Source organism: Zootoca vivipara, chromosome 7 (genome assembly GCF_965207765.1).
Source record: "Zootoca vivipara chromosome 7, rZooViv2.hap1.1, whole genome shotgun sequence".
NCBI classification, from domain to species: Eukaryota; Metazoa; Chordata; class Lepidosauria; order Squamata; family Lacertidae; genus Zootoca; species Zootoca vivipara.
Genome location: NC_142590.1, coordinates 34,026,433 through 34,051,781, shown reverse-complemented (window position 1 = coordinate 34,051,781; position 25,349 = coordinate 34,026,433). Strand labels below are relative to the sequence as shown.

General features: G+C 41.0%; 1 protein-coding gene across 1 annotated transcript in view; it reads left to right on the top strand.

Moving 5' to 3' along the window:
- The first annotated feature begins 4,742 nt into the window (after window positions 1-4,742).
- PDE4B (phosphodiesterase 4B) overlaps window positions 4,743-25,349 on the top strand; it is a 189,944-nt gene continuing 169,337 nt past the window's right edge. The window contains exon 1 of the mRNA XM_035121992.3: window positions 4,743-5,472. Within this exon, the coding sequence (XP_034977883.1) occupies window positions 5,237-5,472 (236 nt within the window). The 5' untranslated portion in view covers window positions 4,743-5,236. The remainder of the gene's footprint in view (window positions 5,473-25,349) is intronic.

Genomic DNA, 25,349 nt, shown 5'->3' with positions numbered 1-25,349 from the left:
CTGGACCCAATCCGTGCAAGTTGAATTCCAGCCATATTTTCTCTCAGCATTCATTGCAAGCAATTGCTTGTACTAAAAGCTGGCATTGCTTTGCAAAATAGAAACATCATTTGAATGGAATTTTCCAAAGTTTCCTTTTGGGTTTTGGGTAGGGTGGAGGAGCTAGTGTTATCTTATCTATAATTTGTTTGAAATCACCCCTTTTTTTAGTTGACAGGGTTAGCATTATCTTTTGGCTTTTAGATAACATTGTGCTATGAAGATTCCTAGCAGCTGTTCTATGAAGTTTTCCTTTCTTTTGGTTTGACTCATTGTTGCTAATCCCTTTTAGATGGTACAATGACCTAAGTGACAGAAAGAGGAGCCTTGTAACTAATTTTATCCAAATAATGTGCTTTCATGGAATGTACCTTCTGGGAGAAGCACCCAATTACTCTGCCATCAGTATTGTAAAGAGTCAATGAAACCTCCCATCTTTCCCCAGCAAGGCATGCAAAATGCTTCAATGTTGTGCTCTGCCACACCAATATAGCATGATACTTTTGACTTATAACTATGCAGATAGTGAGAGAGCTTTTAATGTTGAGAATCTTAAGTAGAATTCATAGTTGTTGTTGATAATTCTATGGAGATAATAACCAAAATATGAAACCAAAATAATAATAATCCTTCCAGTAGCACCTTAGAGACCAACTAAGTTTGTCATTGGTATGAGCTTTCGAGAAGTGTGCATGCACACAAAAGCTCATACCAATGACAAGCTATCCTTGTCGGAAAAAACCCACTGCAGTCATACTTCTGATATTTCACAGGATTCGCATCTTCAAAAGCAACCAGCAAATTTCGCAATAAAATTTGATCCAATTAGATTTTCATAGTTTGAGTTGCAGGTAGGTAGCCGTGTTGGTCTGACGTAGTTGAAACAACAACAACAACAAAAATCCTCCCAGTAGCACCTAAGAGACCAACTAAGTTTGTCATAGGTATGAGCTTTCATGTGCATGCACACTTCTTCAGATATCTGAGGTGCTACTCTAAGGTGCTATCTCTAAGGTGCTACTGGAAGGAATTTTTTTATTTTTTGGTGGTTTTAAATTGCTGATACCTGCACCATTTGGAGAAGTGGATAAGCCAGTCCTGATCCACCCTTTAATTTCGATCTATGTGTCCATGCTATTTATAAAGGAATTTGAGACTATCATATTCCTGAAACATCTCCAAAGAGGGTACCATTTTCCTGCCTCCATTATCTGAGTACTATTTAAAAACAAGTTTCTGAGCAAGAAGAAGCTATTCTGCTTTCATTGTGAAAAAAATGTCTTATGAGCTAGTTACTTGTTTTCTTTTCCTTATGAATTCTTTCATCAGTAAAATTAGGAGGTGGCATTATTAAGGCCTTGCCATGGAGCCTTTCTGGTGAATAGCATTAACAGTTGTAAACCTAATTAATTTGTTCCTTTTCAAGGCATGGCAATGCTTTCCTTATCTGCAAAACAGATAAGCCACCAACTCACAAATTATGACATAGGTGTTTGTTTTTTCTCTCAATACAAGCTTTAATGCCCATTTCTGAAAAAGTAACAAGCTGGGAATATAATAGCTTTTTCAACATGATCTGAACGACTGAGAGAACTAAAAACCGTGACAGCCACCACTATATAGAGAAGCTCCAGAAAGATATGCAAAATTAGGTGTTTGCTTATAAATTGAAACACAGCCCCGAAATGAGATTACAGAGTTAAATGGATAGATCAGAAACCTGGTGGGAATGGTATCCCTTCCTATCCTAGGACTCACTGCATGATCAATCTGCAGCCTTGGCGAATGATTTTTTTATTTTTTGAATTTAAGAAAGGGCTGGAAGGCGAGCAATGAGCATCTCTTGTGACTAAAAGATGGCTTCATTGTAGTGGCTGAAGAAGGTCTCGTTGTCACTTTCTCTGATTTCAAATACCACTAGTTGTGATTAGTGGTGGCATCTTTGCAAAATCCCCCATTGGAGGCAGCAGTGAGGAATTTGGGACACTGTTCCTTTGTGTCTAGACTGACCATAGGGCAGTCATACACAATTTGGCCACGCCTTAAGAATTTTATAGTACAGGATTTTGCCTTGGTTTGAAAATGCTATTCTTCTGTCAAATGTGTATTATGTGTAAAATGTTAGTATTACTCTCTCTAAGTGTAACATTGCAAAATATATTCAATATCCCCCCCCCCCCGCACTTTGTTCAAATTCAGTGCATTTGTCCTTCATTGGATTTCAGTGGGGGCAGAAGGAAGAGAATAATGTAAACGGTTGTCTATTGATCCATATATTGCATTTTCAACAAGCTAAAAAGCTACACATTTTCCATTGGTGTAAAAATGCATTGATAATGCAAAAGATACTCCCTGTCAGAAACCTTTTGCTGGTGTAAAGACGGAACAACAATAGTGGCAGCTCAGGAATGTTTATTCTGAATGTTTTCTGCTGCCTCCATATTTTTTCTTCTTCATTGAAGTCAAATTTAAATTATCTTCTGAAAAAAAGTTGATTTTTATTTTAAATTTTTTGTGGTTACTCCTTGACATGTAGCATTAATATAATATAATATAATATAATATAATATAATATAATATAATATACCGGTAATATAGGGTGAGAGGTATGGATCTCTCATTACAAAGTATGTCATAGCCTTTCACAGTGTAATGTTTGGGGAGGGGAACTAAATTAGATACAGATACAGAAAAAGATGGTGATACTCATCTTTGTCTTGGGTTGTCCCTTGTAGGAGGTATTTGGGAATAGAGGAGTAAAGAACCTGTAGCCATCCATCTGTGCTTAGACTCCAACTCTCATCAGCCCAAACCAACATGGCCAATGGGCAGGGTTGATGGGAATTGTAATGTGGGAGGCTAATCCTTTCATAGAGACCAACAGCAAGAGGAAAAGTTGCTGACACCATCGAACCGACCTCCAGTGACTGACTATGAGAGCTGCTCTATATTCTGCCAGGCTTATGGGTAGGCAGACTAAGGCCCGGGGGCCGGATCCAGCACAATCGCCTTCTAAATCCGGCCTGCAGACGGTCCGGGAATCAGCATGTTTTTACATGGGTAGAATGTGTCCTTTTATTTAAAATGCATCTCTGGGTTATTTGTGGGGCATAGGAATTCGTTCTTTTTTCCGCCCCAAAATATACTCCAGCCCCCCACAAGATCTGAGGGACAGTAGACTGGCCCCCTTCTGAAAAAGTTTGCTGACCCCTGCTCTAACTGTTGTAGCATCATTTGCAGCACTGCCTAGTTTGTTTTTATTGGGCTGTGCTTCAGGAATGAGTGAAGTCTGTATGAAGCAGTGTGAAGTTTGAGCAAAAGCTTCATACAGTTTTTGCTAGTAGCTGGCAACTACCAACACCTGGATGGCATGTTTGAAAGATAGGGTGTGTGTGTGTGTGTGTGTGTGTGTGTGTGTGTGTGTGTGTGTGTGTGTATTCCAGGCCTTTACAGATATGGTAATGTTCAGTAACATGTCTTGTTTCACAGTGTAGGGGGAGGGAAAACTTCCTGCAGTGTGATTAGAACACTGATTGTAATGTTGTTTTAATTAAAAAGAAGGTATACATCAGCCAAGGAAAGCATTTGATGGCAAGAACACAAACTGCATAGAAAGTACAAAACAATGAAATAACCTGTGTGAACAGCAACATCCTGCCAAACACTGTCTGCGCCCTACGGTGCTTCTTTTGCAAGAAAACATTGTGCTCGCTAATAGAATCAAAGGTACAATAAAAGGTAAATGGACCCCTGACCATTAGGTCCAGTCGTGACCGACTCTGGGGTTGTGGTGCTCATCTCGCGTTATTGGCCGAGGGAGCCGGCTTACAGCTTCCAGGTGTAATAGAATCAAAGGTACAATAGAATGGGCATAGATAAGGGTGTAAAGGGTCTAAAGAAGAGAATGAGGTTGACCAGGACCAGCTGCAGAATCAGCTGGGCACTCACCTTTCCATCACCTGTCTGAAGTTCTCCTTTAATAATTTTTAAAGCTATGTAGCCTTTTCAACTTACCTCTGCCAGATTTTATTTCGTTCTGTATTGCTGCATGCTTCCCCAATGTTTTATGAGAGGGCAGTATTTAAATACTTCTATAAATAGATAATTTAAGAAGCAGTGGCATTAGCGCCTTCTTCCTAAACAGTTCATAGTAACTATTTAACTCTCATTTTTGTTTGAGGGCTCAGGTGCGATTTCACCATAAAGCAACAATGAGTGTGATCTTACCTTGTTCTTCTTGCTTTCCACAATAGCAGTGAGTGCCACTTTCCAGAAGGCTCTTAAACTTTTATAGAAAATAAGATTGAGAAAAACCCTACCTATTTAGTTGCTTTTGCTTCCCCCACCCCCACCCCATTGCGGGTTTAAAAAATGTTTTTAATTTGCTGTCTATTGACTGCCGTCTATTGACTGCCTTTGGATGAAGGTCTTTATTTTTACAGTCTGCTAATAATATGGTTAGTTCTAGCCTTGCCTTTGTTTAGAAATCATGAACTGGAGGCTCTTGGCGTGTGTGCACAAGATCTCTTCTGAAGCAGTCCGACTGATAAAGTGCCATGGCACCCTTTATATATAGAATAAGGAAGGGCAAACCTGCGTCCACTTGTCAAAATAAGTTGAACCAATAAGCATATTGTAGGTGGAGCAACTGCCGTGTGGGCTGTGAGCAAATAATTCTGAATGAAAACCCTTTAAAATAAAACATGCTGGATTTCAAACAGCCACCCTGTAACAAACAGGAAAATAAACTGTGTCATTTTTCAGAAATGGGGGGAGGGAAGCAAAGTTTGTGTTGATCAGGTATTTTAAACCTAAGATAATGTGGGAAGGGACTGATGGGGAGTCCTTATGCATTTTTCATGAGCTGGTATATGCAGCTGAATGAATTCAGCGAGTGTCACACCATGCAGCTTGCAGACAAACCACATCCACAAGGAGGCTACTGACACAGAAAGCACTCTGGCGCATTTTCAGAGGGAAAGCCAGGACTGATCAAGCTCCTTTCTGAAGGGATTGACTTATCTGTTCTTCGATTATGCTGCTGTTGCTTTAGGCAGCCTTTTCATTCAGACCTCAGCTGGCTGAATGACTGGCACAGAGGTTCTCGATTTATCAGCATTTGAATCTGCAGCAATGTCTCTGGGCTGTGCTATTGTTGTGTTTTCTGAATGGTGAAAGCTAACACAACATCCAAGCTATGACAGCAAAAGATTCTTCTAAGGAACTTGCTGCTCCAGAGACGGAGATTTACATAAAGACTTTCAAAGAACAAATGCATTTGGAACTCGAGCTTCCCAGAGTGCCGGGGAACAGACCCACCTCTCCAAAAATCTCCCCCCGCAGCTCTCCAAGGAACTCTCCATGCTTTTTCAGAAAGTTGCTGGTGAATAAAAGCATCCGTCAACGGCGACGTTTTACAGTGGCACATACGTGGTAAGGCTACCTTGATATTAATATCTATTCAAAAGAGTGTTTGTGGCTTTGCTTTCTACACTTCTTCTTTTTTTAAAGAAAGCCTGTTATCTGTTTACAGTACCTGCTGCAATAGTCAATTTATGTATATTCACATTATTTCTGCAACTGTCCTTCACATCATGTTTTTTCAAAGTAAATAATACTGTATGTTGCTCATGATGATTCTAGTTAAGCTTTGCTAAATGTGACTTTCAAAATATATCTTTTCTAAGCAGTCTGCCCCAGTGTTGAGAATCTTACCCTGCAATGGATTGTTTTTTGGAACCCTATGCTCCAGTGTAAAAGACGGTGATGTGCTAGAATTTTGACATGACTGTCATTTGACTGTAGGGCAAAAAGCTCCCTCTCACAAAGCATCTTCAAGAAAGGTCTAGCTGGCAGCCAGGTTTCTTAAACTGACAGTTTTTCGTTTTGCAGCCTTTTGTGTGTTGATGTAGCTGACGCTCTGAGCTGGAATTTGTTATCACAGAAAATAAGTAGGAAATTGTTCTGTTGATCATGGTATAGAAAATAATAAAGGATTAGAAACCTGATTAGATTTGATTAATCTGTGCTGTGGCTTTTCTCTTCTCTTCCTGACATGAACTCTGGATATGTTTCATGGATATGCACCTAGTTCCCGCATTTTTAGGTATACGTCTGATTAACATTCCCAAGTATGTTGTAACTTGATTGTGTGATTTATTTATTTTTAAACCCTTTCTCATGTTTATAAACATATTTGTTGATATCTAATTTATAAATTAAGGCGGGATGAGGGCTAGGTGGTAACTAAAAATTGTATGTACTATGTAAGTATGTATACATCTATGAAATACCGGTAGACCTTTCCCCTTTGATAATTTCATCTACTTACAATGCAGGAAAAATCATTTAAAATATTTTAGTTTATATTTGTGTTAGGAAAATACTTACTGATACATTAAACCAATAACTTTCTAAAAAGAGCTTTCCTTCTCTTTTTTTGTATTTGTTTATAGCAAATGAACAGCTGTAGCAGCTGTTCTGAATATTGACCAATACAAGTACATTGGGAGAAGGAAGCCTAATGTCACATGACCACAGATTGAAGCCAAATATTCATAATAGAATATATCATAGGGAAAAGCAATGGGAGTACATTTCAGGCAGCATGTTATTATAAATCAAATTATTTTGGAATGTATCCTTCTATGGGGCTTACCATACCCAAAAGAAATGTCATAGAATTCAATTTTCTCATGGTTCGAAGTTAACCGCACAAGTCAGTTCTGTATATTTCACTGTCCTAATATCTTAGCTATCCGTTTGCCAGTGCTGCAACTGGAGTATGGTTTGTTTCACTTGGTCTGAAGACACTATCCGGCTTAGACACAGTACAAATGGGTTATTGGAAGGATGATGAGAAAGAGGTCAGTCAAATACATCAGCAGATATATGGGCAGCTGGGCATTTAATAGCACTGTAGATAGATTCTGGGGAAAGATTTCCACTTGTTTTCTCTTCAGATTGTTAAACAGCAACAGAGTGATAAAAATAAAGATGGTACACTCTTCATCTCTCTGTATCTGGCAGAAGTAGCAGAGCACCTGGGAGTGTTCCTTATTTTCATTACATCCGATATATTGGCCACAAAGAGGGCACAGTTGCATTGTAATGACAATGAGAAACAACGCTGCTTGACCAGTCTTGTTGTTGGAACCCCAGGTGACAGCTGTGCCAAGAGCACTTTCCATTGGTTCTGGTTGATTCACTGGCTATGCCTGGTGCTGGAAAATAGAGACCAGGCTGCTGTCATTAAAGTTTTGGTGGTTTCTAGGTGAGACAGTGGTAAGACGGTAGTAACCTACTTTATGTGAAAATGCCCTTGAAGACAGTTCTGAAACTTTAGCTAGTGCAAGATGTGCCGACACAGCTCTTGTATCCAGTATAGACCAAGACTCACAGCGCATAATTCATAGTGCTAGTCCTTAACTTTGAAGCCCTAAAGGCTCTAAAGTCTTGACTACCTCATGAGAGGTTTCCTTCCATATGAGCCCACGCAGCAGTTACTCTCTGACACAACTCTTTTGAGGATTTCATCTCATGAGGAATCAAAATGACCTTCCTTCAGGGAGTATGACCTGTTTTGCGGTAAGCAGCCCTACAGAACTCTATGCAGCCCTATGGCAGTTGTGGACCTCTCTCGTCTGAAGGATGTTTGTAAAGCCCCTGTCCTGCTGGCTTTGTACGAACAAATGCAAAGTGGGTTGCATTTTGCATTGGTCTTTTGCATTACTTATACTTGCATTGGTCTTTTGCATTACTTATACCTATGAACCAATCTTCATTTGCTATGGGAGGTTGTCATGATTAGGTTGTTGGGCGCTGGCAACTGCTGTGTTGTTGCTGTGTTGTTGCAAGACCTATGAAGCCATTTCAGGTTCCTCTCCAGTTTCTGTGGTGCAGCCTCCTAAGCAGAAGAACCTCAATAAAGGTGGAATACTTGCCTCTCTGCTGTTGCTGTGATCCCCCATGTGCAACCCTTTTTCTGTCCATATTCTTTGTGGGGTCCAAGCAGAGCAGCTTATGTATGCAGGCTAACAGAAGGCAAACATCTGGATGCTTTCCGGGTATGGCATGCCTTCTATGGAGTTCTGTGACTGGGGCAGCCATGGTATAGTTCAAGAGACTTGGTGCAGGTACAGGCTCCCACATACCAAGCCTCAGGTCTGGTTGTGTGCAGTGAGGCTTATGTGCACTGCCTTTTACACATGGGCCAGGGTAGGAAGCTGTGTTGAACCTAATATTTAATGATATGAGTTACTTTTCTTGCTCTTAAAATGTGGTCCTAAACTACTGGATGAATAGATTTGTTAATAAACTTATTTCTTATTCTGGACTGCCCAACTGTTTCCTGCTGCTTCTTTTGGCTACTTAAAGGGCTTTGGTTATAGTTGATGACATATTTTAATGTTGCATAAGCTGTAGCGCTGCAATAGCTTTCACAGAAACATTTCCATTAACCTCCTGATAATTACTCAGGAGTGTGCTTATGCAGGTTTGTAGCTGCTTTATAAAGAGATGGCAGTAACTTTAAACACTTAAATGCCTTTTTTGTTTTACATGTGTTTATATTGTGAGAGGAGAATGTAAACATGTGTAAATTGTGTACTTGCAAATTACATTATCCTTGTCCCTGCTTTCAGAGGCAGACATTCAGAACATAACATAATACCTTTTAAAATGGACAAATGCTTTGTTTTTGTCTTTCATTTTGGATGGGTCTGAGTGTCTTGCTTGATGGTTAATTAGTACGGTTGCTGTATTTTGATAGTATGAGCATTCATTGCAAGCCTAGTGAACACTGAATTTGTATGTACACAAATGATGACATTTATTAATCTGCCAAACAATCTGTAGTACTACTTGTATTGCAAATAAGAGAATTCTATCTACTCACCCACTAGAACAAATGGTTTGGAAGTTGTTTTGTGAAGCATGTAGAATCACAAGAATCCAGATTTTTGCATTAAATTACAGCCTCATGGCTGCATCAGCCTCTAACATGGCTTTCAGTGTTTTATTTTTACAATGTCTTTCAGCTCTAATGATCCGAGGACTGTACTGTATAAGAGCAGAAAAGTTTTAATATAAAGTATTGAAACAATAAATTCAAGTAATCACAACAATAGTAGCAGAAACAGTGGAAGCAAAACATTAAAAATTATAGCAGTAAAATAAAACAAAGCCAGATTCAGGTCCCCGAGGTTTTAAAAGTTCTGGCAAAATAAGGTTTTAAAATACATGAGGTGAGCTTCCCTGAGGAAGACATCCAACAGATGGGTTACCACAGTCAAGAAGAGCCTTTGCTTTATAGCCATTGTGAGCTTAAAGTATCTCATTTGAAGGGAACCTTAAAATATAGCAGGTTCGTTTGGGAGAAACTAAGTGATACATACTGATGTTGCCAAAGTTCGTCATTCCCTGGCTTAGACTACAGATTTGCCCAATCCATAATGCTTGAACGTATTACAAAACAAACCACTTTCCTGAGAAGTTTTTCTTTGCACAGAACTAGGATCTCCACACTAACTAAAGGGAAGCCAAGTGAAGGTGTGAATATTGTGAGCCAGCTTCCACTTCCACTCTCAGAAACAGCCCATACTGCCAATAGTAAAGGTAAAGGGACCCCTGACAGTTAGATCCAGTCGTGGACGACTCTAGGGTTCTGGCGCTCATCTAGCTTTACTGGCCGGCGGAGCCGACGTACAGTTTCCGGGTCATGTGGCCAGCATGACTAAGCCGCTTCTGGCGAACCAGAGCAGCGCACGGAAACGCCGTTTAGCTTCCTGCCAGAGTGGTACCTATTTATCTACTTGCACTTTGACGTGCTTTTGAACTGCTAGGTGGGCAGGAGCAGGGACCGAACAATGGGAACTCACCCCATCGTGGGGATTCGAACTGCTGACCTTCTGATAGGCAAGCCCTAGGCTCTGTGGTTTAACCCACAGCACCAACCATGTCCCATGACTGCCAATAGTACATTCAACTAAAAAGCAATAGATAATACTGAGTCATCTCAGGCTTTGTTATGTAACACGGCAAGAGATAGAAGAACATCAGATGAAATGATCTGCCTACAGTTGCTTGTCATTTATTGGAATGTTGGTTGCCTTTAACAGAATAACTGTCTCCCCCCTCCAAGGTTCCCCCGTGTTCCATTTTTTATTAACAATGTAAATAATTACTTATATTGAAATGCAGTGGACTCATGGCAATGCATTTATTATTTGAACCCCCTTTTTCTTTTTCTCTTTTTTGAAATCTGGAGAAATATGTCAGGACGTTAGTAGTAATGGGGTATGGTTGATGTGCCAATCATATATGTGCATATACCCATTAAAATATATCAATATACTGTATCAGTGTTGGGACAGCTGTGAGAATACGGTGCGAGGGGGATGAATATCTCTGTAGATCTGTATACCTATTCCACAAAGCATCAAAATCCTTTAAGCTAGGCTGTGTTCCTTCGGCTGCTCAAATTTATATCCAGGTGTGCTGCAACAATAATTGCTTTGCTTTGCTTTGCTTTACTTTATTGCTTGCTGTCATGAGGTTTATAGCAAGACAAAGTGGTCATTTTGTGTGGGTCGAAAACCCCCAAAAATCAAACTACTAGTGCTGCTAGAATGATAAGAAATTCATTGGAAAACAAAAAGAAGCAACTCCTGGCAGTGCTTGATTTATAACATAGAACACAACTACTTTATAATACGATCGGGGGACATCCAGAAAGTATGAAACGATGCAGATACATAAGAGCAGGAATCATTCCCAAAATATAGTGATAAATTAGCCTCTTCCATATGTACCTTAAATATGTATACAAGCTCAATGAGCAGTGTGAGCTTTTGCTGGGTAATCTCATATATATTAGGTCTAATTTGAGAAAAACAAACTCTCCTCTCATCTCATCTACACAAATAAGTCTTTCATTTTCTGAACTTTCATATTTGTAAGAGTTGACAGTGTTGCTTGGGCCTGTTGCTGGTCTCAAATTGAATAGTGTTCTCCAGCATTCTGAATAGTGTTCTCCAGCGTTTTCTGGATTGCAACTAGGGCTGTCCTCAGTATCACATGAAGCTCTTGCTCTCATCTTGAAAATTTATCTATCCAAATTCTGCAAATAATCATAATCATAATCATAAAATTGACACGACACTACACTACACTACACTACACTACACTACACTACACTGAGATGTTTAAATGTTTCTTTGATTACCTTGAATATTTCCACCACACTTGCTATCCTCTCCTGTCACACAAGTGTGGCACATCACACCCTTTGGAAACCATTGTGCTAGAAGTTAGATCAAACATTTCACTAGTAGCGCTTAAATCATTTGTGGACCTGGTTTGACCAGAGACCATGAATGCGTTCAGAGTGGGCAATGACAATTCCACTTCTCTGAAACTGATCATCTATGCAAAGCTGCTAAGAAAAGAGACTTCCAGACTGGTTGTTTTATCTTTATTCCTTACCCACCCCAGTAAAGTACAGTCTTCATTCAAAACTTCATGCTGCTTTGTTCTGAAGAGCAATTGTTGTTGTTTAGTCATTTAGTCGTGTCCGACTCTTCATGACCCCATGGACCAGAGCACTCCAGGCACTCCTCTCTTCCACTGCCTCCCGCAGTTTGGTCAGACTCATGTTGGTGGCTTCGAGAACACTGTCCAACCATCTCGTCCTCTGTCATCCCCTTCTCCTTGTGCCCTCAATCTTTCCCAACATCAGGGTCTTTTCCAGGGAGTCTTCTCTTCTCATGAGGTGGCCAAAGTAAAGTATTGGAGCCTCAGCTTCAGGATCTGTCCTTCCAGTGAGCACTCAGGGCTGATTTCCTTCAGAATGGATAGGTTTGATCTTCTTGCAGTCCATGGGACTCTCAAGAGTCTCCTCCAGCACCATAATTCAAAAGCATCAATTCTTTGGCGATCAGCTTTCTTTATGGTCCAGCTCTCACTTCCATACATCTCTACTGGGAAAACCATAGCTTCAACTATACGGACCTTTGTTGGCAACGTAATGTCTCTGCTTTTTAAGATGCTGTCTAGGTTTGTCATTGCTTTTCTCCCAAGAAGCAGGCGTCTTTTAATTTTGTGACTGCTGTCACCATCTGCAGTGATCATGGAACCCAAGAAAGAGCAATAGTCTAAGTCAAATTACAAACAGCCTATATGCTTTCATTAGTTGCTTATGCTCAAAGTATTTAAGAAATTACTAGGTTTAATGAAATATGGTTAGTCTTACGTTTTTCATTAGTTTTTCATTCAGCATATGACTCCCACTCAAATCTATTTCATTCAGCATATGACTCCCACTCAAATCTATTATTTTTCATGCCTGACCTCTCTTGAGACTTAAGACTTGAGACTGGGTCAGCTCTCTATACCTCAATGGGACTTAATGCTTGGTATCGATGTGCTTAGGATTGCAGCCTAAGGCAGAATTAAGTTGGATCTCCTGCTCGGATACCAGATCCTGTTGACATAAAGCCTATAAGGATAGTTTCTTTGCAAAGGGACATGTGCAAGGATAGCAGTATCCTGTTGGTTTTGGAAGCTGTGCTATACGATTTGTTTGCCTGCCTGTGACAGTTATTCCAGTTAAAACGTCTAAAGGAAGAGTTTTCTCCACTGTTCTGCTGTCACTGAGTATGAATGGAGCTGGACACTGGAAATACGAGCATTTTTCTGAACATTATGCCTTCCTGCTTAAAAGTGTTGCACAAAAAGTGAAGCACAAAAATAGAAGCTAGTTTTGATTTAAGAACTTAGGAGCAATCTCATGTTGTCAAAGCAAGGTCTGAAGGAGAGGGGCTCCTCATCTCTGGTGCCCCAGTCATGGAAGTCCATTCCCAAACAGCCTCACCTGTGCTTGCTCTGTTACCCTTTAGGTATCTGTCAGGTTAAGATATTTTCGTTCTCCCGGCCATTTTAATGGTTTTGTATTTTAAGTATTGGAAGTATGCTGTATTTTAAAGACCGGAAATGAAGTTTCCACTCCACTGCTTTAATGGACGTTTAATTGTGTTTGTCGATTTTAATTATTTTGTTTCGTATACCTTGCTGTTTGCTGCTGTTCTGCACTATGAAGGGTCCTGGGAGAAATATTAGTGAAGGGTTGTCTATAAATGCCTAAAATAAATAAATAATTCAAGCACCCTGTTTCCAACAGCTGAAAGGCAGAAGGGGCAGGGAACTATCCAAACAGGGAGTGGAGGTAATAACCCTGTTTGTATTGTTTGTATTCAGTGTTTGACATTCAGAGACTCATGCCTCCAAACATGGGTGCTCATAAACATGGATGCTTTCAATTTTCCTATTGCGGCTGAATTTTGCATAGCTGCGTATTTCTATAACTTGTCTATTGAAAGCTGTTGTATCACAGAGTAATTGTAGATGCAATTAAAGGTAAGCTTAGGGCTTCAGTAAAAAGGAATCAGTTTGAAAAGTAGGTGAAGGATGTTCAGGAATAAATAGAATGTGATAGTGCTTGTCTTGAAGAGGTCTTCAACACCTTTTCATTCAAGTATCCTTAGAATGCTGTTACCGTATAATATTCATTTCCTAAATTTCAAAATAAATGCTGCTAAAGTGCTGCTGATACAAAATCCATTTAATTCATCTCTAAATTAGTCGCTATTTATAAAAGAAATTCTTTGAAATTTAATGCTTGGATCAGTACTGTCTACAGAATGTGAATTTATAGACCATTTAGACAAGTCTCAAGCCTCCTTGACATGAGCCCTGTTCAGGCATTGTCCAGATGTAGAACCTATGCATGGAGAAGAAGGGAGAAGAACCATGCTGACAGTCCTGCCTTCAGCCTCTTGTGTGTGCCCTGCAAGAAGTCGGGAGAAAATCAACTGGCACAGTCCCAGTGTTTCCTTTTGCAGCTGTATGTTCTATGTATGGAAAATGCCTGAATAGGATTACTGTTATGAGATTCATTTTCTAACTGTGGATCTTTATCCAGCCAAAACGGAGCCATTTACGCACACACACGCAGTGCCGTCTTAACCATATCTGGCGCCCTGGTGCCAAGATCCCTTTGGCGCCCCACGTGAGTGAGGCGGGCAGGAGGGGCGCACGGGGAGCTGAGAGGCGCGGAGGAGGCAGCCCCAGGCTCGCGCTCCCTGCGTGCCTCCGGAGAGTGGCCTGAAGCCGCTCAAAAACTGAGAGGCGCAGAGGAGGAGGCCCCAGGATCCCGCTCCTTGTGCGAAGCTCCGGAGGCGTGCGGGGAGCGCGCGCCGTGCCTCCCAGCTGTTCAGAGGAGGTGGCCCCAGCCTCCCGCTCCCCGTGCGAAGCTCCGGAGCCACGTGGGGAGCGCGAACCTGGGGCCGTCGCGCTGCACCTCTCAGCTGTTCAGGCGGCTCCAGGCCAGCGCTCCCCACGCGCCTCTGGAGAGTGGCCTGAAGCCGCTCAACAGCTGAGACAGAGGCACGGCAGAGGCGGCCCCAGGGTCGCGCTCCCCGCATGCCTCCGGAGAGGTGCGCGGAGGCAGACACCAGCGTTCGGCGCCCCTTCTGCGCCCCTGATGGCCAGGCGCCCTTGCACCACCCAGCCCGGGCCTGGGGACGGCCCTGCACACACGAGGGAGATATCAGCAGTCTCGGAGTCCCAAGAAATTGTCAGGAGTATGGGCAGGAGTCAGGCTCTGGGGCCTGTAGTGCTTTGCAGGACTGGGGCATGCCTCAACTTGTGCTGGAGAAGCAAGGCGTGGCCACACAGGTGAAGTCCTCAGCTTGTGCTGGAGAGGCAAGGAGTAATCACCCAGGTGAGGCCACTTGAGATCTCACTGCACCTGGTGGCAGGAGCTGGGAGGGATAAAAGCCCAGCATTTCCCACAGCAACGCTATCCCTGCCTGGTTGCATCTGGCCTCCTGTTCCTTGGACCCTTGCCTTGTTGCTGCCGTGCTTCTTGGTCCCCTGCTTCGCCTTGCTCTTGCCCCGTGGACCTTCGCCTTGCTTCTTGTTCCTGGACCCTCGCTTTGCCTTCGCCTTGCTTCGTGCCCCGTGGACCTTCGCCTCTGCCTTCGACCCTGCTTCTTCACCACCATCTTGCCTCTGGTCCTGACGCCCGCCGACCGGACCGTGACAGAAATACATTTTTACAAAAACAAGATACACTGAACTCCAAACAACCTTATCTTGTTTGGTGGGCATAAGATGCTGTTTATTCGAGTGGGAGAAAAGTATGGAAATGGTCAATGAATGGAATAGCCTGAAAAGGAGCATGCCTTTCTGGAACCCTGAACAGGAGTGATCCACACTGCAACATTTTATTGCATACCCCACTTGTACTCCTTTTTATATCAACTGTGCACAATTGACAGCGAACAGACAGATGAATCAGAAAATCATTCTGATTCCAAAGCAAGACAATAAAGTGACAAAATAGGACATACCACCCCTGATCTCAGGATTCCAGAACTTACAGCTGTCAGTTCTGAGGGTAGGCAGGCAAGGACCCATAGCCCAGGTGGGGCTCGTTAGCTTGGAGAGGGTGTGTGTGATTCCTCAGCTGGAGAAAGCTCAGGACAGGTGAAGCTCACATGCCTCGTCAACCCCAGAAGGTATAATAGACCTGCATCCTGGCCAGGCCATAGCTCTCCTGATAGATTTGGTCTGGAGCCACAGTGTGGAAATTACGGATGAGATACCAAGCAATCTACTGTTCAGATTAGGCTCCAGTGTTTTCCTTACTCAATTATTGAGTGCAGTACAGAGTTCAGTTTGCTGTCACAGGAGCTAGCATGGAATCAGGAAGCCTTGATGGCTGTTCACTTTGCAGTGAAACCCTGCTGGATGAGTTGGCAAGAATGGACCCACCCAGTTCCCTGGAGGCGTTGATGCAACACCCTTATCCAAGAGACTGGGTTTTATTGAAATACAAAAGGACGGTAAGAAACTTATCCTTGTCTTTATACTTTCCTGGGCAACCAGCTGGGAGCTGCTGACAGCATCCTGACAAAGATCTATGCTGGGAACCAAAAGACTGTGTGCAGTCTATCATGGTTGCCTGAATGCATTTCAGTTCCTGCTTTCTACTGCCATCATCCTGATGTCCCTGAAAAGCTACTCACTAATGTTGAGGGACTCTTCAGACTGGCATTCTACGACGCCATGAAAATGCCACTGGAGGGGAAAACAATTAAATCCCAATGCATGCACAAAACCACAAATCATAGCATACAATTTTTAACACATTTAAAACAAAGAAAAGTACTATTTGAAAATGTGTTCCTAATAACCCTTGCATATTGCTACCCATTAATCTTAACTCCTTGAAATGAACTTTACATTGCCTTAGATTCGAAGATGGATGGGGAACATTTTTAAGCCTAAAGGCCATATTCCTTTTTTGGGCAGCCTTGGGGGGGGGGCAGTGATGGGTGGGATCAGAGGCAAAAGTGGGCAGAGAAATGAATGTAAATTTGACCTTTGTACTGTTGAGCGCGCAACCCCAGAGTCGGTCGCGACTGGACCTAATGGTCAGGGGTCCCTTTACCTTTACTGTAAAGTAGCTTCTACACAAACCCTTCCATATCCCCCATCCAGACAAGCAAGAGACATTATTAAGAGTTCAAGAGGCACATTCCATCTAGGCAAAAAACAAAAAGAAACACACCACAAAAGGAGGTTGTGAAGCAAGGCCAGGGAAGGTTGTGGGTGAGTCCCGTGGGACAGAGAGGCCTGAGGTTCCCCACCTCTGTTTTAGATTATGTATAAACTCTGATTTTGGAAAATTATGAGAGGAAGACTGTTCAGGGACGCAGGCCTTTCCTTTACATGCCCTTGTTCTCAAAACTGTTATACAGATTGTGTCCTTAAGAATAGAATATATTTGTTCAGTAAGTCGTTCAGTAAGCTAATAAATTCTGTGGAAGGTGTGCCATTGTGCTTCGGTTGAAAACCCTCCCATTGGTAGTTTGTTGGTAGTACCAAAGCTTCACAGAGTGCGGAAAAAATGAGCAAATTGTGACCTCTTAAAATTCAGTACAAGTTAAGTGTCAGATCCTTATTTAGGCATGTGGATAAATGGGTCAGACTTACATGCTGAGTACTAGACAGCACCTAGGGATACTTTGCTGGATAATAGTCAAAGCATCTTTATCAAACCATGCCTTGCATTCAGCTTTTCACTACAGCGTCTAAGCTCTGATGCTCATTAGTGCAGATATTTAATTGCTGTAGGTGGCTCTAAAATAGAGAATTTTGCTTGATATATTTTCAAAATTCAATCTTACAATTACTACATGACGGAAACCAATATTGCAAGAATAACCGCATAGTGGTAATTAACTTAAAAAATGTTTCTTGAGAAGGAATGCAGATTTGTGTGTGTGTTAACTCTAAGTCTTCTGTGATGTAAACTGATTTCCTTGTAATTGTAATCCATAAACAAGTGGTGGTGGATAATCCTCATGAACAAATTAAAATCTCGCTTTAGTCATCTTCCTGGACTTTGCTGATAGTGATGCAAAGTTAAAATGGCATTTCTGGCAGCAAATAATACACTGCATATATTATTTTTTATTTTGCAGAGATAATAAGCTTAGATATGTTCAGGATTTCAATAATGCTGTTCCTTCACATAGACATTCAATCTGAAATCCTCTGGAAGCTTTCTGAAAACAGGAAAAAACCTGTATACAGGTAACTCATAACTTACAAGCATTTAACTTACGTGCATTCAGCTTTATACGCTTGGCAATAATACGGTAATAAAAAAGCCCTGTTCAGGAGGTCCTTCAACCTTCTGGCGTAGACTTTGAGAGGATACACAGGCATATCCTCCAACATTTATCCGATGAATCTAGGGATGTCCTATTCCATAATGATGATTTTACTATTTATACCCCACACATCTTACTGGGTTGCCCCAACCATTCTGGGCAGCTTCCAACATATATAGAAACATAATAAAACATTAAACATTAAAAAAAACCTTCCCTATACAGGAGTACCTTCAGACACTGCACAGGAATCGGATAACTCCATACCCTTCAACATTTCTCCAATGAAAATTGGGACATCCTACCACACCCTCCAACATTTCTCCAATGAAAATAGGGACATTCTAAGGAAAAATGGGACATTCCGGGATCAAATCAGAAACCTGGAAAATAGGGACACTTGGAGGGGCTGCACAGGGAGAGGAGAGGGAAGGGAAGTTACCTCTGGGGAATCCTCGCTCTAAGAGAACTTCTTTGGAGACTGTTATTCTTAGGTGCCGGCATTGCTTTGTCTTGAGTCTCTTTGGGTTGTAAAACTGTGGCATTTTAGCCTAAAGCGGAGCTATGATCATATGAACCCAGGAAGAAGTACTAGACTTCTCTGTAGACATTTTTCAGGAGCAAATGTTCAGGAGTATGTTCCCATAAGAACTGTGCATAAACCTGGTTCAGAGGAAGATCAAACACTGTTTTGATATGCTCTTCCTACACACTGTGGGGAAATCTATGCAATGAGATAAGGCCAGTGTTTGTTTGTTTAAAAAATACAAACCTGAGATCTCTTAAAAGATTCTGAATTGTGTCTTATTATGAATCTCTGAATTTGTTAGGACTAGGAACACTAAGTTTAGCAAAATGTTCCCAAGATGTATCACTGGAGAATTGCACATTGCAATTCAGCTAAGTTTATTTTATTTAAAACATTAAGAACCCACTTAATCCTTTTTTTAAAAAAAACCTTTTATGCTGTTTTTGATAAGTAGTATATTTTCACTGTAGTATTTCCTCTGTAGTTTGTTTAAGCTGAAAAGACTAATGAATTGCAAATCTACTCTTACTTCACATTTTTATTAACACAGAACATTATAAAATATTGAATGAAGTGCTTGCTCCTTACACAGTTGCATCATGATTGTACCATAATTAAAACCATTCCACAGTTATGCTGGCATACAAAAGAGACCCATCAAAATTCCCTAAAGGTCAGTCACCACACTTAATCATGCAAGAAGATAATAAATGAGAATAGGAGTGACTAAGCTGAAAGAGAGTAACTGAGAATAAAACCACAGTTGTTTAGTAACTGAGGGTGATAAAATACATTTGATGTATGCTGCATGAGGGAGGGTTGTGATGTGGCACAGAACAGCCTCCCCCAACCTGGTGTTTTAGACTACAACTCCCATCAGCCTCTGCCAGTGGAAATGGTAGTCCAAAAGATCAGGGGGCAGAAGGCTGGAGGGTGAAGGAAAAGGGGACAGTATTGTCTTCCCTGGTTCTATCCCCCAGCCCAGCCTCTCACACTATGGCTGATTGGTTATCTCTGCCATGGCCCAACTATACAGTCATACCTCGGTTTAAGTACGCTTCGGTTTGAGTACTTTCAGTTTAAGTACTCCGCGGACTCATCTGGAATGGATTAATCCACTTTCCATTACTTTGAATGGGAAAGTTTGCTTCAGGTTAAGTACGCTTCAGGTTAAGTACAGACTTCCGGAACCAATTGTGTACTTAAACCGAGGTACCACTGTAAATGTTTCTAAGATCAGGCCTAGATATTTGCCTGGGTAACAGTGGTAGATGGAAGAATCTGTCCTTTTCCGTTCTCTCCATTTTTCATTGTTCCGATCTTAGATTCAGTTATACACACTTTGCAGCAATTTGCAATATATTTATTTATTTTCAAAAATCCTGGTGAGGAAACACATTTTAATATGCAGCTTTGACTAATGTGTACATTTCTGCAAGAAAATTTTCCCTGATAGAATGCATCTTTGTATGTTATTTGGATATGTGTGAATTTTGAATGGTTGCATCTTGGTTCACATTGTTTTGAAAAGTGTGAATTTGATAGAGTCGGCTTTAAATTTGTCTCTCACCCCTTCCCCTTTTTAGAAATGAATCTTTTCCCCCCTCATCCAACTCTAATAACAACTAGATTGTGTCCTTGGTGGTTCTGTTTTCTGGATCTTTGATTTCTTAGTCCAAGGATTTTTTATTTGTTTTTTTTTTTTTTTTTGCTTTCTGCTCCCCTCTCCCCTTTGGATTTTTATCTGGGCCTGGGATGGACTTGCTTCCTTTGGATTTACTCTTCTATGATAGTTCTACTGATAGTTACAGGAAGGTAGCTGTGTTGGTCTGCCATAGTCGAAACAAAACTAAAAAATTCCTTCCAGGAGCACCTTAGAGACCAACTAAGTTTGTCATTGGTATGAACTTTCGTGTGCATGCACACTTCTTCAGATACACTGAAACACGAAATGCACACGAAAGCTCATACCAATGACAAACTTAGTTGGTCTCTAAGGCGCTCCTGGAAGGAATTTTTTTATTTTGTTTCTTCTGTGATAAGTTCAGGTATTCTCACTTCCAGAATTCTGCCTAGGTGTCTTTGGGATCTGCCTCAGTATTCCATGGTTCTCAGGTCCCAACCCATGCTTCCAACTGCTTACAAGGAGCACTAACAGATAATGTAAACTGCATTTTTCTGTTAAAATATTGCAAATTGCTAATCTTGTTTTCAACTGCACATTATATACTGTACATTATTATTGCATGTTGATTTTGCCTGAAACCTCAGTTTTGCATGATTCAAAGCTGGCTCCCCCCCCCCCCCAATATAAGCAAGGTTGTTAGATCATGAGACTCTTAATCTCAGGGTCGTGGGTTTGAGCCCCACGTTGGACTAGATGACTCTCGTAGTCCCAACTCTACAGCTCTACAATTCTATGCATGTATAAGTTTCACATACCTCCCAAGATTTTTCATCTTGTTTTCCTTTATTATTGGCACATGTTTCCCTCCCTCCTTGAAAATATCTAATTAACCTTTTTGTATTTCTTGCAAGCTTGGTTTTTTTTTTTTAAAAAAACCCCATTATTTCAGGTAATCCTTTGCTAAACTGCTAGAACTGAGCTGGGCGGATGGATTTGCCATGTTTGGGCTCTGTGCTGCTATTCTCATAATCACTTTTTGTATACAGAGAGAGATAATCCCCTGGACATCACTGACTTTACCTCTTCTGAGGTTATACTAATGCAAGTTTTCTTGGCTGAATTTTGACTCTTTTCCACTATGTGTCTCTAAACACAATATCTCTAAACACAATATCCAAGTAGCTGGCTTTGGATTCCCTATTCTATTTTTTATTATTATTTCACAGTAGCCATTTGTGAGACTGTGCAAGAAAGAGGGTATCAAAAGTTGAATAAAACATCTCTCCCTGTCTGTCCAGGCTGCCATAGTTCCCCGTTCAACTTGACAGGTTTCTTACTTGTAGCCCAAGGTCATTGTTATGATGTTTGTGTCAGCCTTCTGCTTCAAGAAACCAGCACTGCAGGCAAGCAGCATTATTCACAGGAAACTCACACATGGGCTGTGCCTTAACTTGTATATATGAGCCCCATTCTATGCTAAGCTCCCATGGAGGAATGGTAAAACAGGCAGGGGGAGAGAGAGCATGGCATGGAATGGAATGAAAAGACGTGGCTGGCTGGAACACTAGGCAGGACCCATTCCTACGCTGCAATATTTTGTTCCAGGCCCCACTTTCTTAAAATCCTTGGCAAGTTTCAATTGTATACTTTAACTGTAGATACTATTTATGCCAATATTCACTGTGAATTCCTCTGTTTATTTTGTTCTGAGTTGATGGGAACAGATGTTCTTCATGACTTGAGAACCAACAGGCTGCTGGTTTTGGTTGGCTTTAGCTCTGGATTTCCCAAGTTTCTTAAGTTTTATTGGGGGGGGGTGAGGGACACCAAAGCATAATTATAGCAATATCATACCAGTATATCTGATGATAATATATAGGTAGCATATAACAGCACTAAAACTAAATATTACTTCTTGATAGAGTAAAGAGAAAGATGGGGAAGGAAGAGATGAATAATACTACTTTAAATAATTATATATGCACTAAACCATCTGTAATGAAAAAAGATGCTTCTAGTATGGCAAGGGATTTATTGCACCAAGAATGAAATAAGTCTAAATTTAAAAATAAATCTATTGCTTTCAATGTTATCTGACTTTTAATGTATATGTTAACTGACAGAGATAACTGGTGGGGTTCAGGGGTAATGACCGTCCAGTGCCGGCTTGTGCTGACCTGAGTGGGGTGGAGAAAACAATATTGTTTGTATTTTTTTTGCCAGGTAGCTTTCCTTTTTTCTAAAATCCCCCTCAATACTAGTAGGCTGGAATTGACTAACACAGGTACAAGCTTGCCATAGTTGGAAACTTGCTTTTGGTATTCCTGAGAAGAATGTAGGAGCTTTGGATTAAAGGTAAGTAGATTGCTATCAGACAGCTTTTTCTCACACACACACACACACACACACACACACACACACACACACACACCAGCAAGGGGTGTGTGTGTCATGATTTCCTTTTGGCAGCAACCTCACAAACCACATGGGATTCTACTTCGAAGCATTTGAGGGTACTGGGAAGGCTGTTTCTTTTTTTAAAAAAAATCCATGTAGAAACAGAATACCATGCTTGATAACTCAAAATTCAGCCATTATTATATCTTTAAGCCTTTTCCCACACTAAACATTTCTCAGTTTTCCTGTCCTTCACACACTGATTTGCTGTGAGACAAACTGAGATAGAATCCTACTAAAAAATCCTGCTGCATATTATTCACCTGTTATCTTCAATGCAATGCAAGCTATATATTTGTTAGATTTCACTCCTTTAGTGAAAGGCATTGAGGCATTATTTTTCCCCCTTTAAACTATTATCTTCATAGAAAAAGAAACAAATGCTAATTATATTAATTGTAAGATTTCTAATGCTTCTGAATGTGCCCAGAGGTGGGGAAACAAAAGCCACAGGTATCGTCAGTTAATCCCATAAAATCTGGGGAAAGCTTTCATTCATAAATAAATGCTATCTTTTCTATTCTAGCCAAAGAAATGCCTACTAACAGATCACAGACTAAAGATCTGGATAGATTTGGAAATTAATTATGTAGCATCTGGTTCTAATAAAATAAAGGATGTGGCTATGATAATTAGGGATAATTGTTACTTAGTTATAGAGGGGGAAACTGATAGAGAAGGAAGATTAATTTTTAACTGAGCATATGGTGTGAAGCCACAAGAGTGTACATAAAGGAAAAAATTGTTCTATTGAACAAAGAAATGCCAGAGGTCCATTTCAGAAGCAATTATTTTCAATTCCTCTCCTAAATGTATCTAATATGTTTGGATGTCAGAATTACATCTACTGGGTAGGATTGAGACAGGATAGATATAGAAAACCTTCCAAATGCCAGGTGTTTCATGGAAGGCCTGAAGAAAATCTATATAATATTTGCAAAATCCTGACCTTCTCAGTATGCTAATAAAACTTTGTTTTGGCCATTTTCTGATAAAGCTTTTAACATGCTTAACAATGTATATTTACATAGTCCTAGCATCCATTGGTGTTTGAGGCTCTATGTCAGGAGTGGCCAACTCCCAAGAGACTGCGATCTACTCACAGAATTAAAAACTGGCAGTGATCTACCCCCATTTTGGGGGTTCAGGTCAAAGTTATTGAGCTTTTTAGGGAGGAGGAGAGCCCCGTTTTTTGGGGGGGGTTCAGGTAGAAGTTGAAAGTTGTTAAGCTTCTTTGGGGGAGCCAGTGATCTACCTGTGATCTACCCCAGACATCCAGTGATCTACCTATAGATCACGATCTACCTGTTGGACATGCCTGCTCTATGTGATCAGGTCATGCTACATGATGAGGCCACAGCTATACTGGCAACAAACAAGAGCACCATACAGTTTTCACAACTTAGCACCTATATCATATTCCAAAGTAGAGCTGAGTTGATTACTGGTATCTACTTATGAATGGAGCTTTTAAAGAGTACAAACAAAATGGATCTGCATACCTGCTTTTGAAGTTTCCTATTAAATAGAAATCTCAGTCCAGATTTGCCTAGGTATGGTAAAGTAGAAGTTTGATAAAATGTCCAGGTGCTTCTGATACTGCCTAGAGATGGGAAAGCCTGGAAAAAACCAGAAAAATGGGGGGCAGTCCCCCCATTTTTCCCCCAAAGCTGTTTCCCCCCAGAAAAATGTGACAAAAAATAGTTTGCTATAGTTTGAATATTCCACATACTTCCCCCCCCCCAATTGTGGGTGGGTAGGCTTGCTGTTGGTCCTCAGTTTTACTGCTGGTAGGAGGTTCTTGACCAGATTATGCCAAAACATACATGGCATTTCACCTTGGCTCCGGTATTTGAATTTGGAATTAACTGCGTCAGGGAGTAGCTGCCTGCTTGAGGTGAGGGTTTCTCTTTGCTCCCTTTATACTACTCTTAGAATAAAATCAAATAACACAGATCAAGGTATGTGAAGAATCCCAACAGAACCAAGTTTCTTAGTTTACAGCAGGTTGTCAACAAATTCTGGAGTTTGGGCAAGGCAGAATTCACACTAAATATGAAGTGATTTACTGGAACTCACTATGACCTTCTTTTTCTCTCTCACCTTTATCAAAGTCTTAAAGAGATTAATACGTGCCCCCCAAATTATGCCCACAATGTGCCTGTCTAATGAGGTGGGTGAGCCTGCTAATCTCAATAATTCATACTATTTTGTTTCTAGCATGAAAAAAAGCATGCCCAAAGCAAGTCAGTAAACAAGGGTTCTTTTTTGTTTGCACATTCCTTCTGTAGATAAGTCTTGAATTCTTCTTCTTTGGCGATCACTTGTAGTCAAGTAAGATTGTCTTCCATAAACACAGTTTTAACAATGAGTCCGTCAGTGACTGTGGAGGCCAATTCTGGATCCACACGTCCTTCCACAGTGGGGACATTGGTTTCCGGGAGGCAGTTGATCACGATGTGGATTTGCCAAAAGGGCCTTCCTCTTAGCACGTTTCCCCCTTGTGTCCTGAGTTCAAGTGTCTTCAAAGCCCATGGCACCTTTGGTAAAGGTTGTTCTCCAGTTGGAGCGCTCGCAGGCAAGTGTTTCCCAATTGTTGGTGTTTATACTACATTTTTTAAGATTTGTCTTGAGAGAGTCTTTAAACCTCTTTTTTTGACCACCAGCATTAGGCTTTAAGTTCAGAATAGAGTAGTTGCTTTGGCAGATGATAATCAGGCATCTGAACAAGTCCAACAAAGTTGATGTTGAAGAATCATTGCTTTGACACTGGTACACCGGTATTAGTTTGCCTGTCTTCCCAAGTGATGTGTAAAAAAAAATAGAGACAACTATGGAATATTTCAAGGAGTTGGAGATGGCATTCATAAGCATACAGTAAGGTTGGTAGTACAATAGCTTTGTAAACAAGCATTTTGGTTTCCCTGCAAATGTCCTGGTCCTCAAACACTCTGCA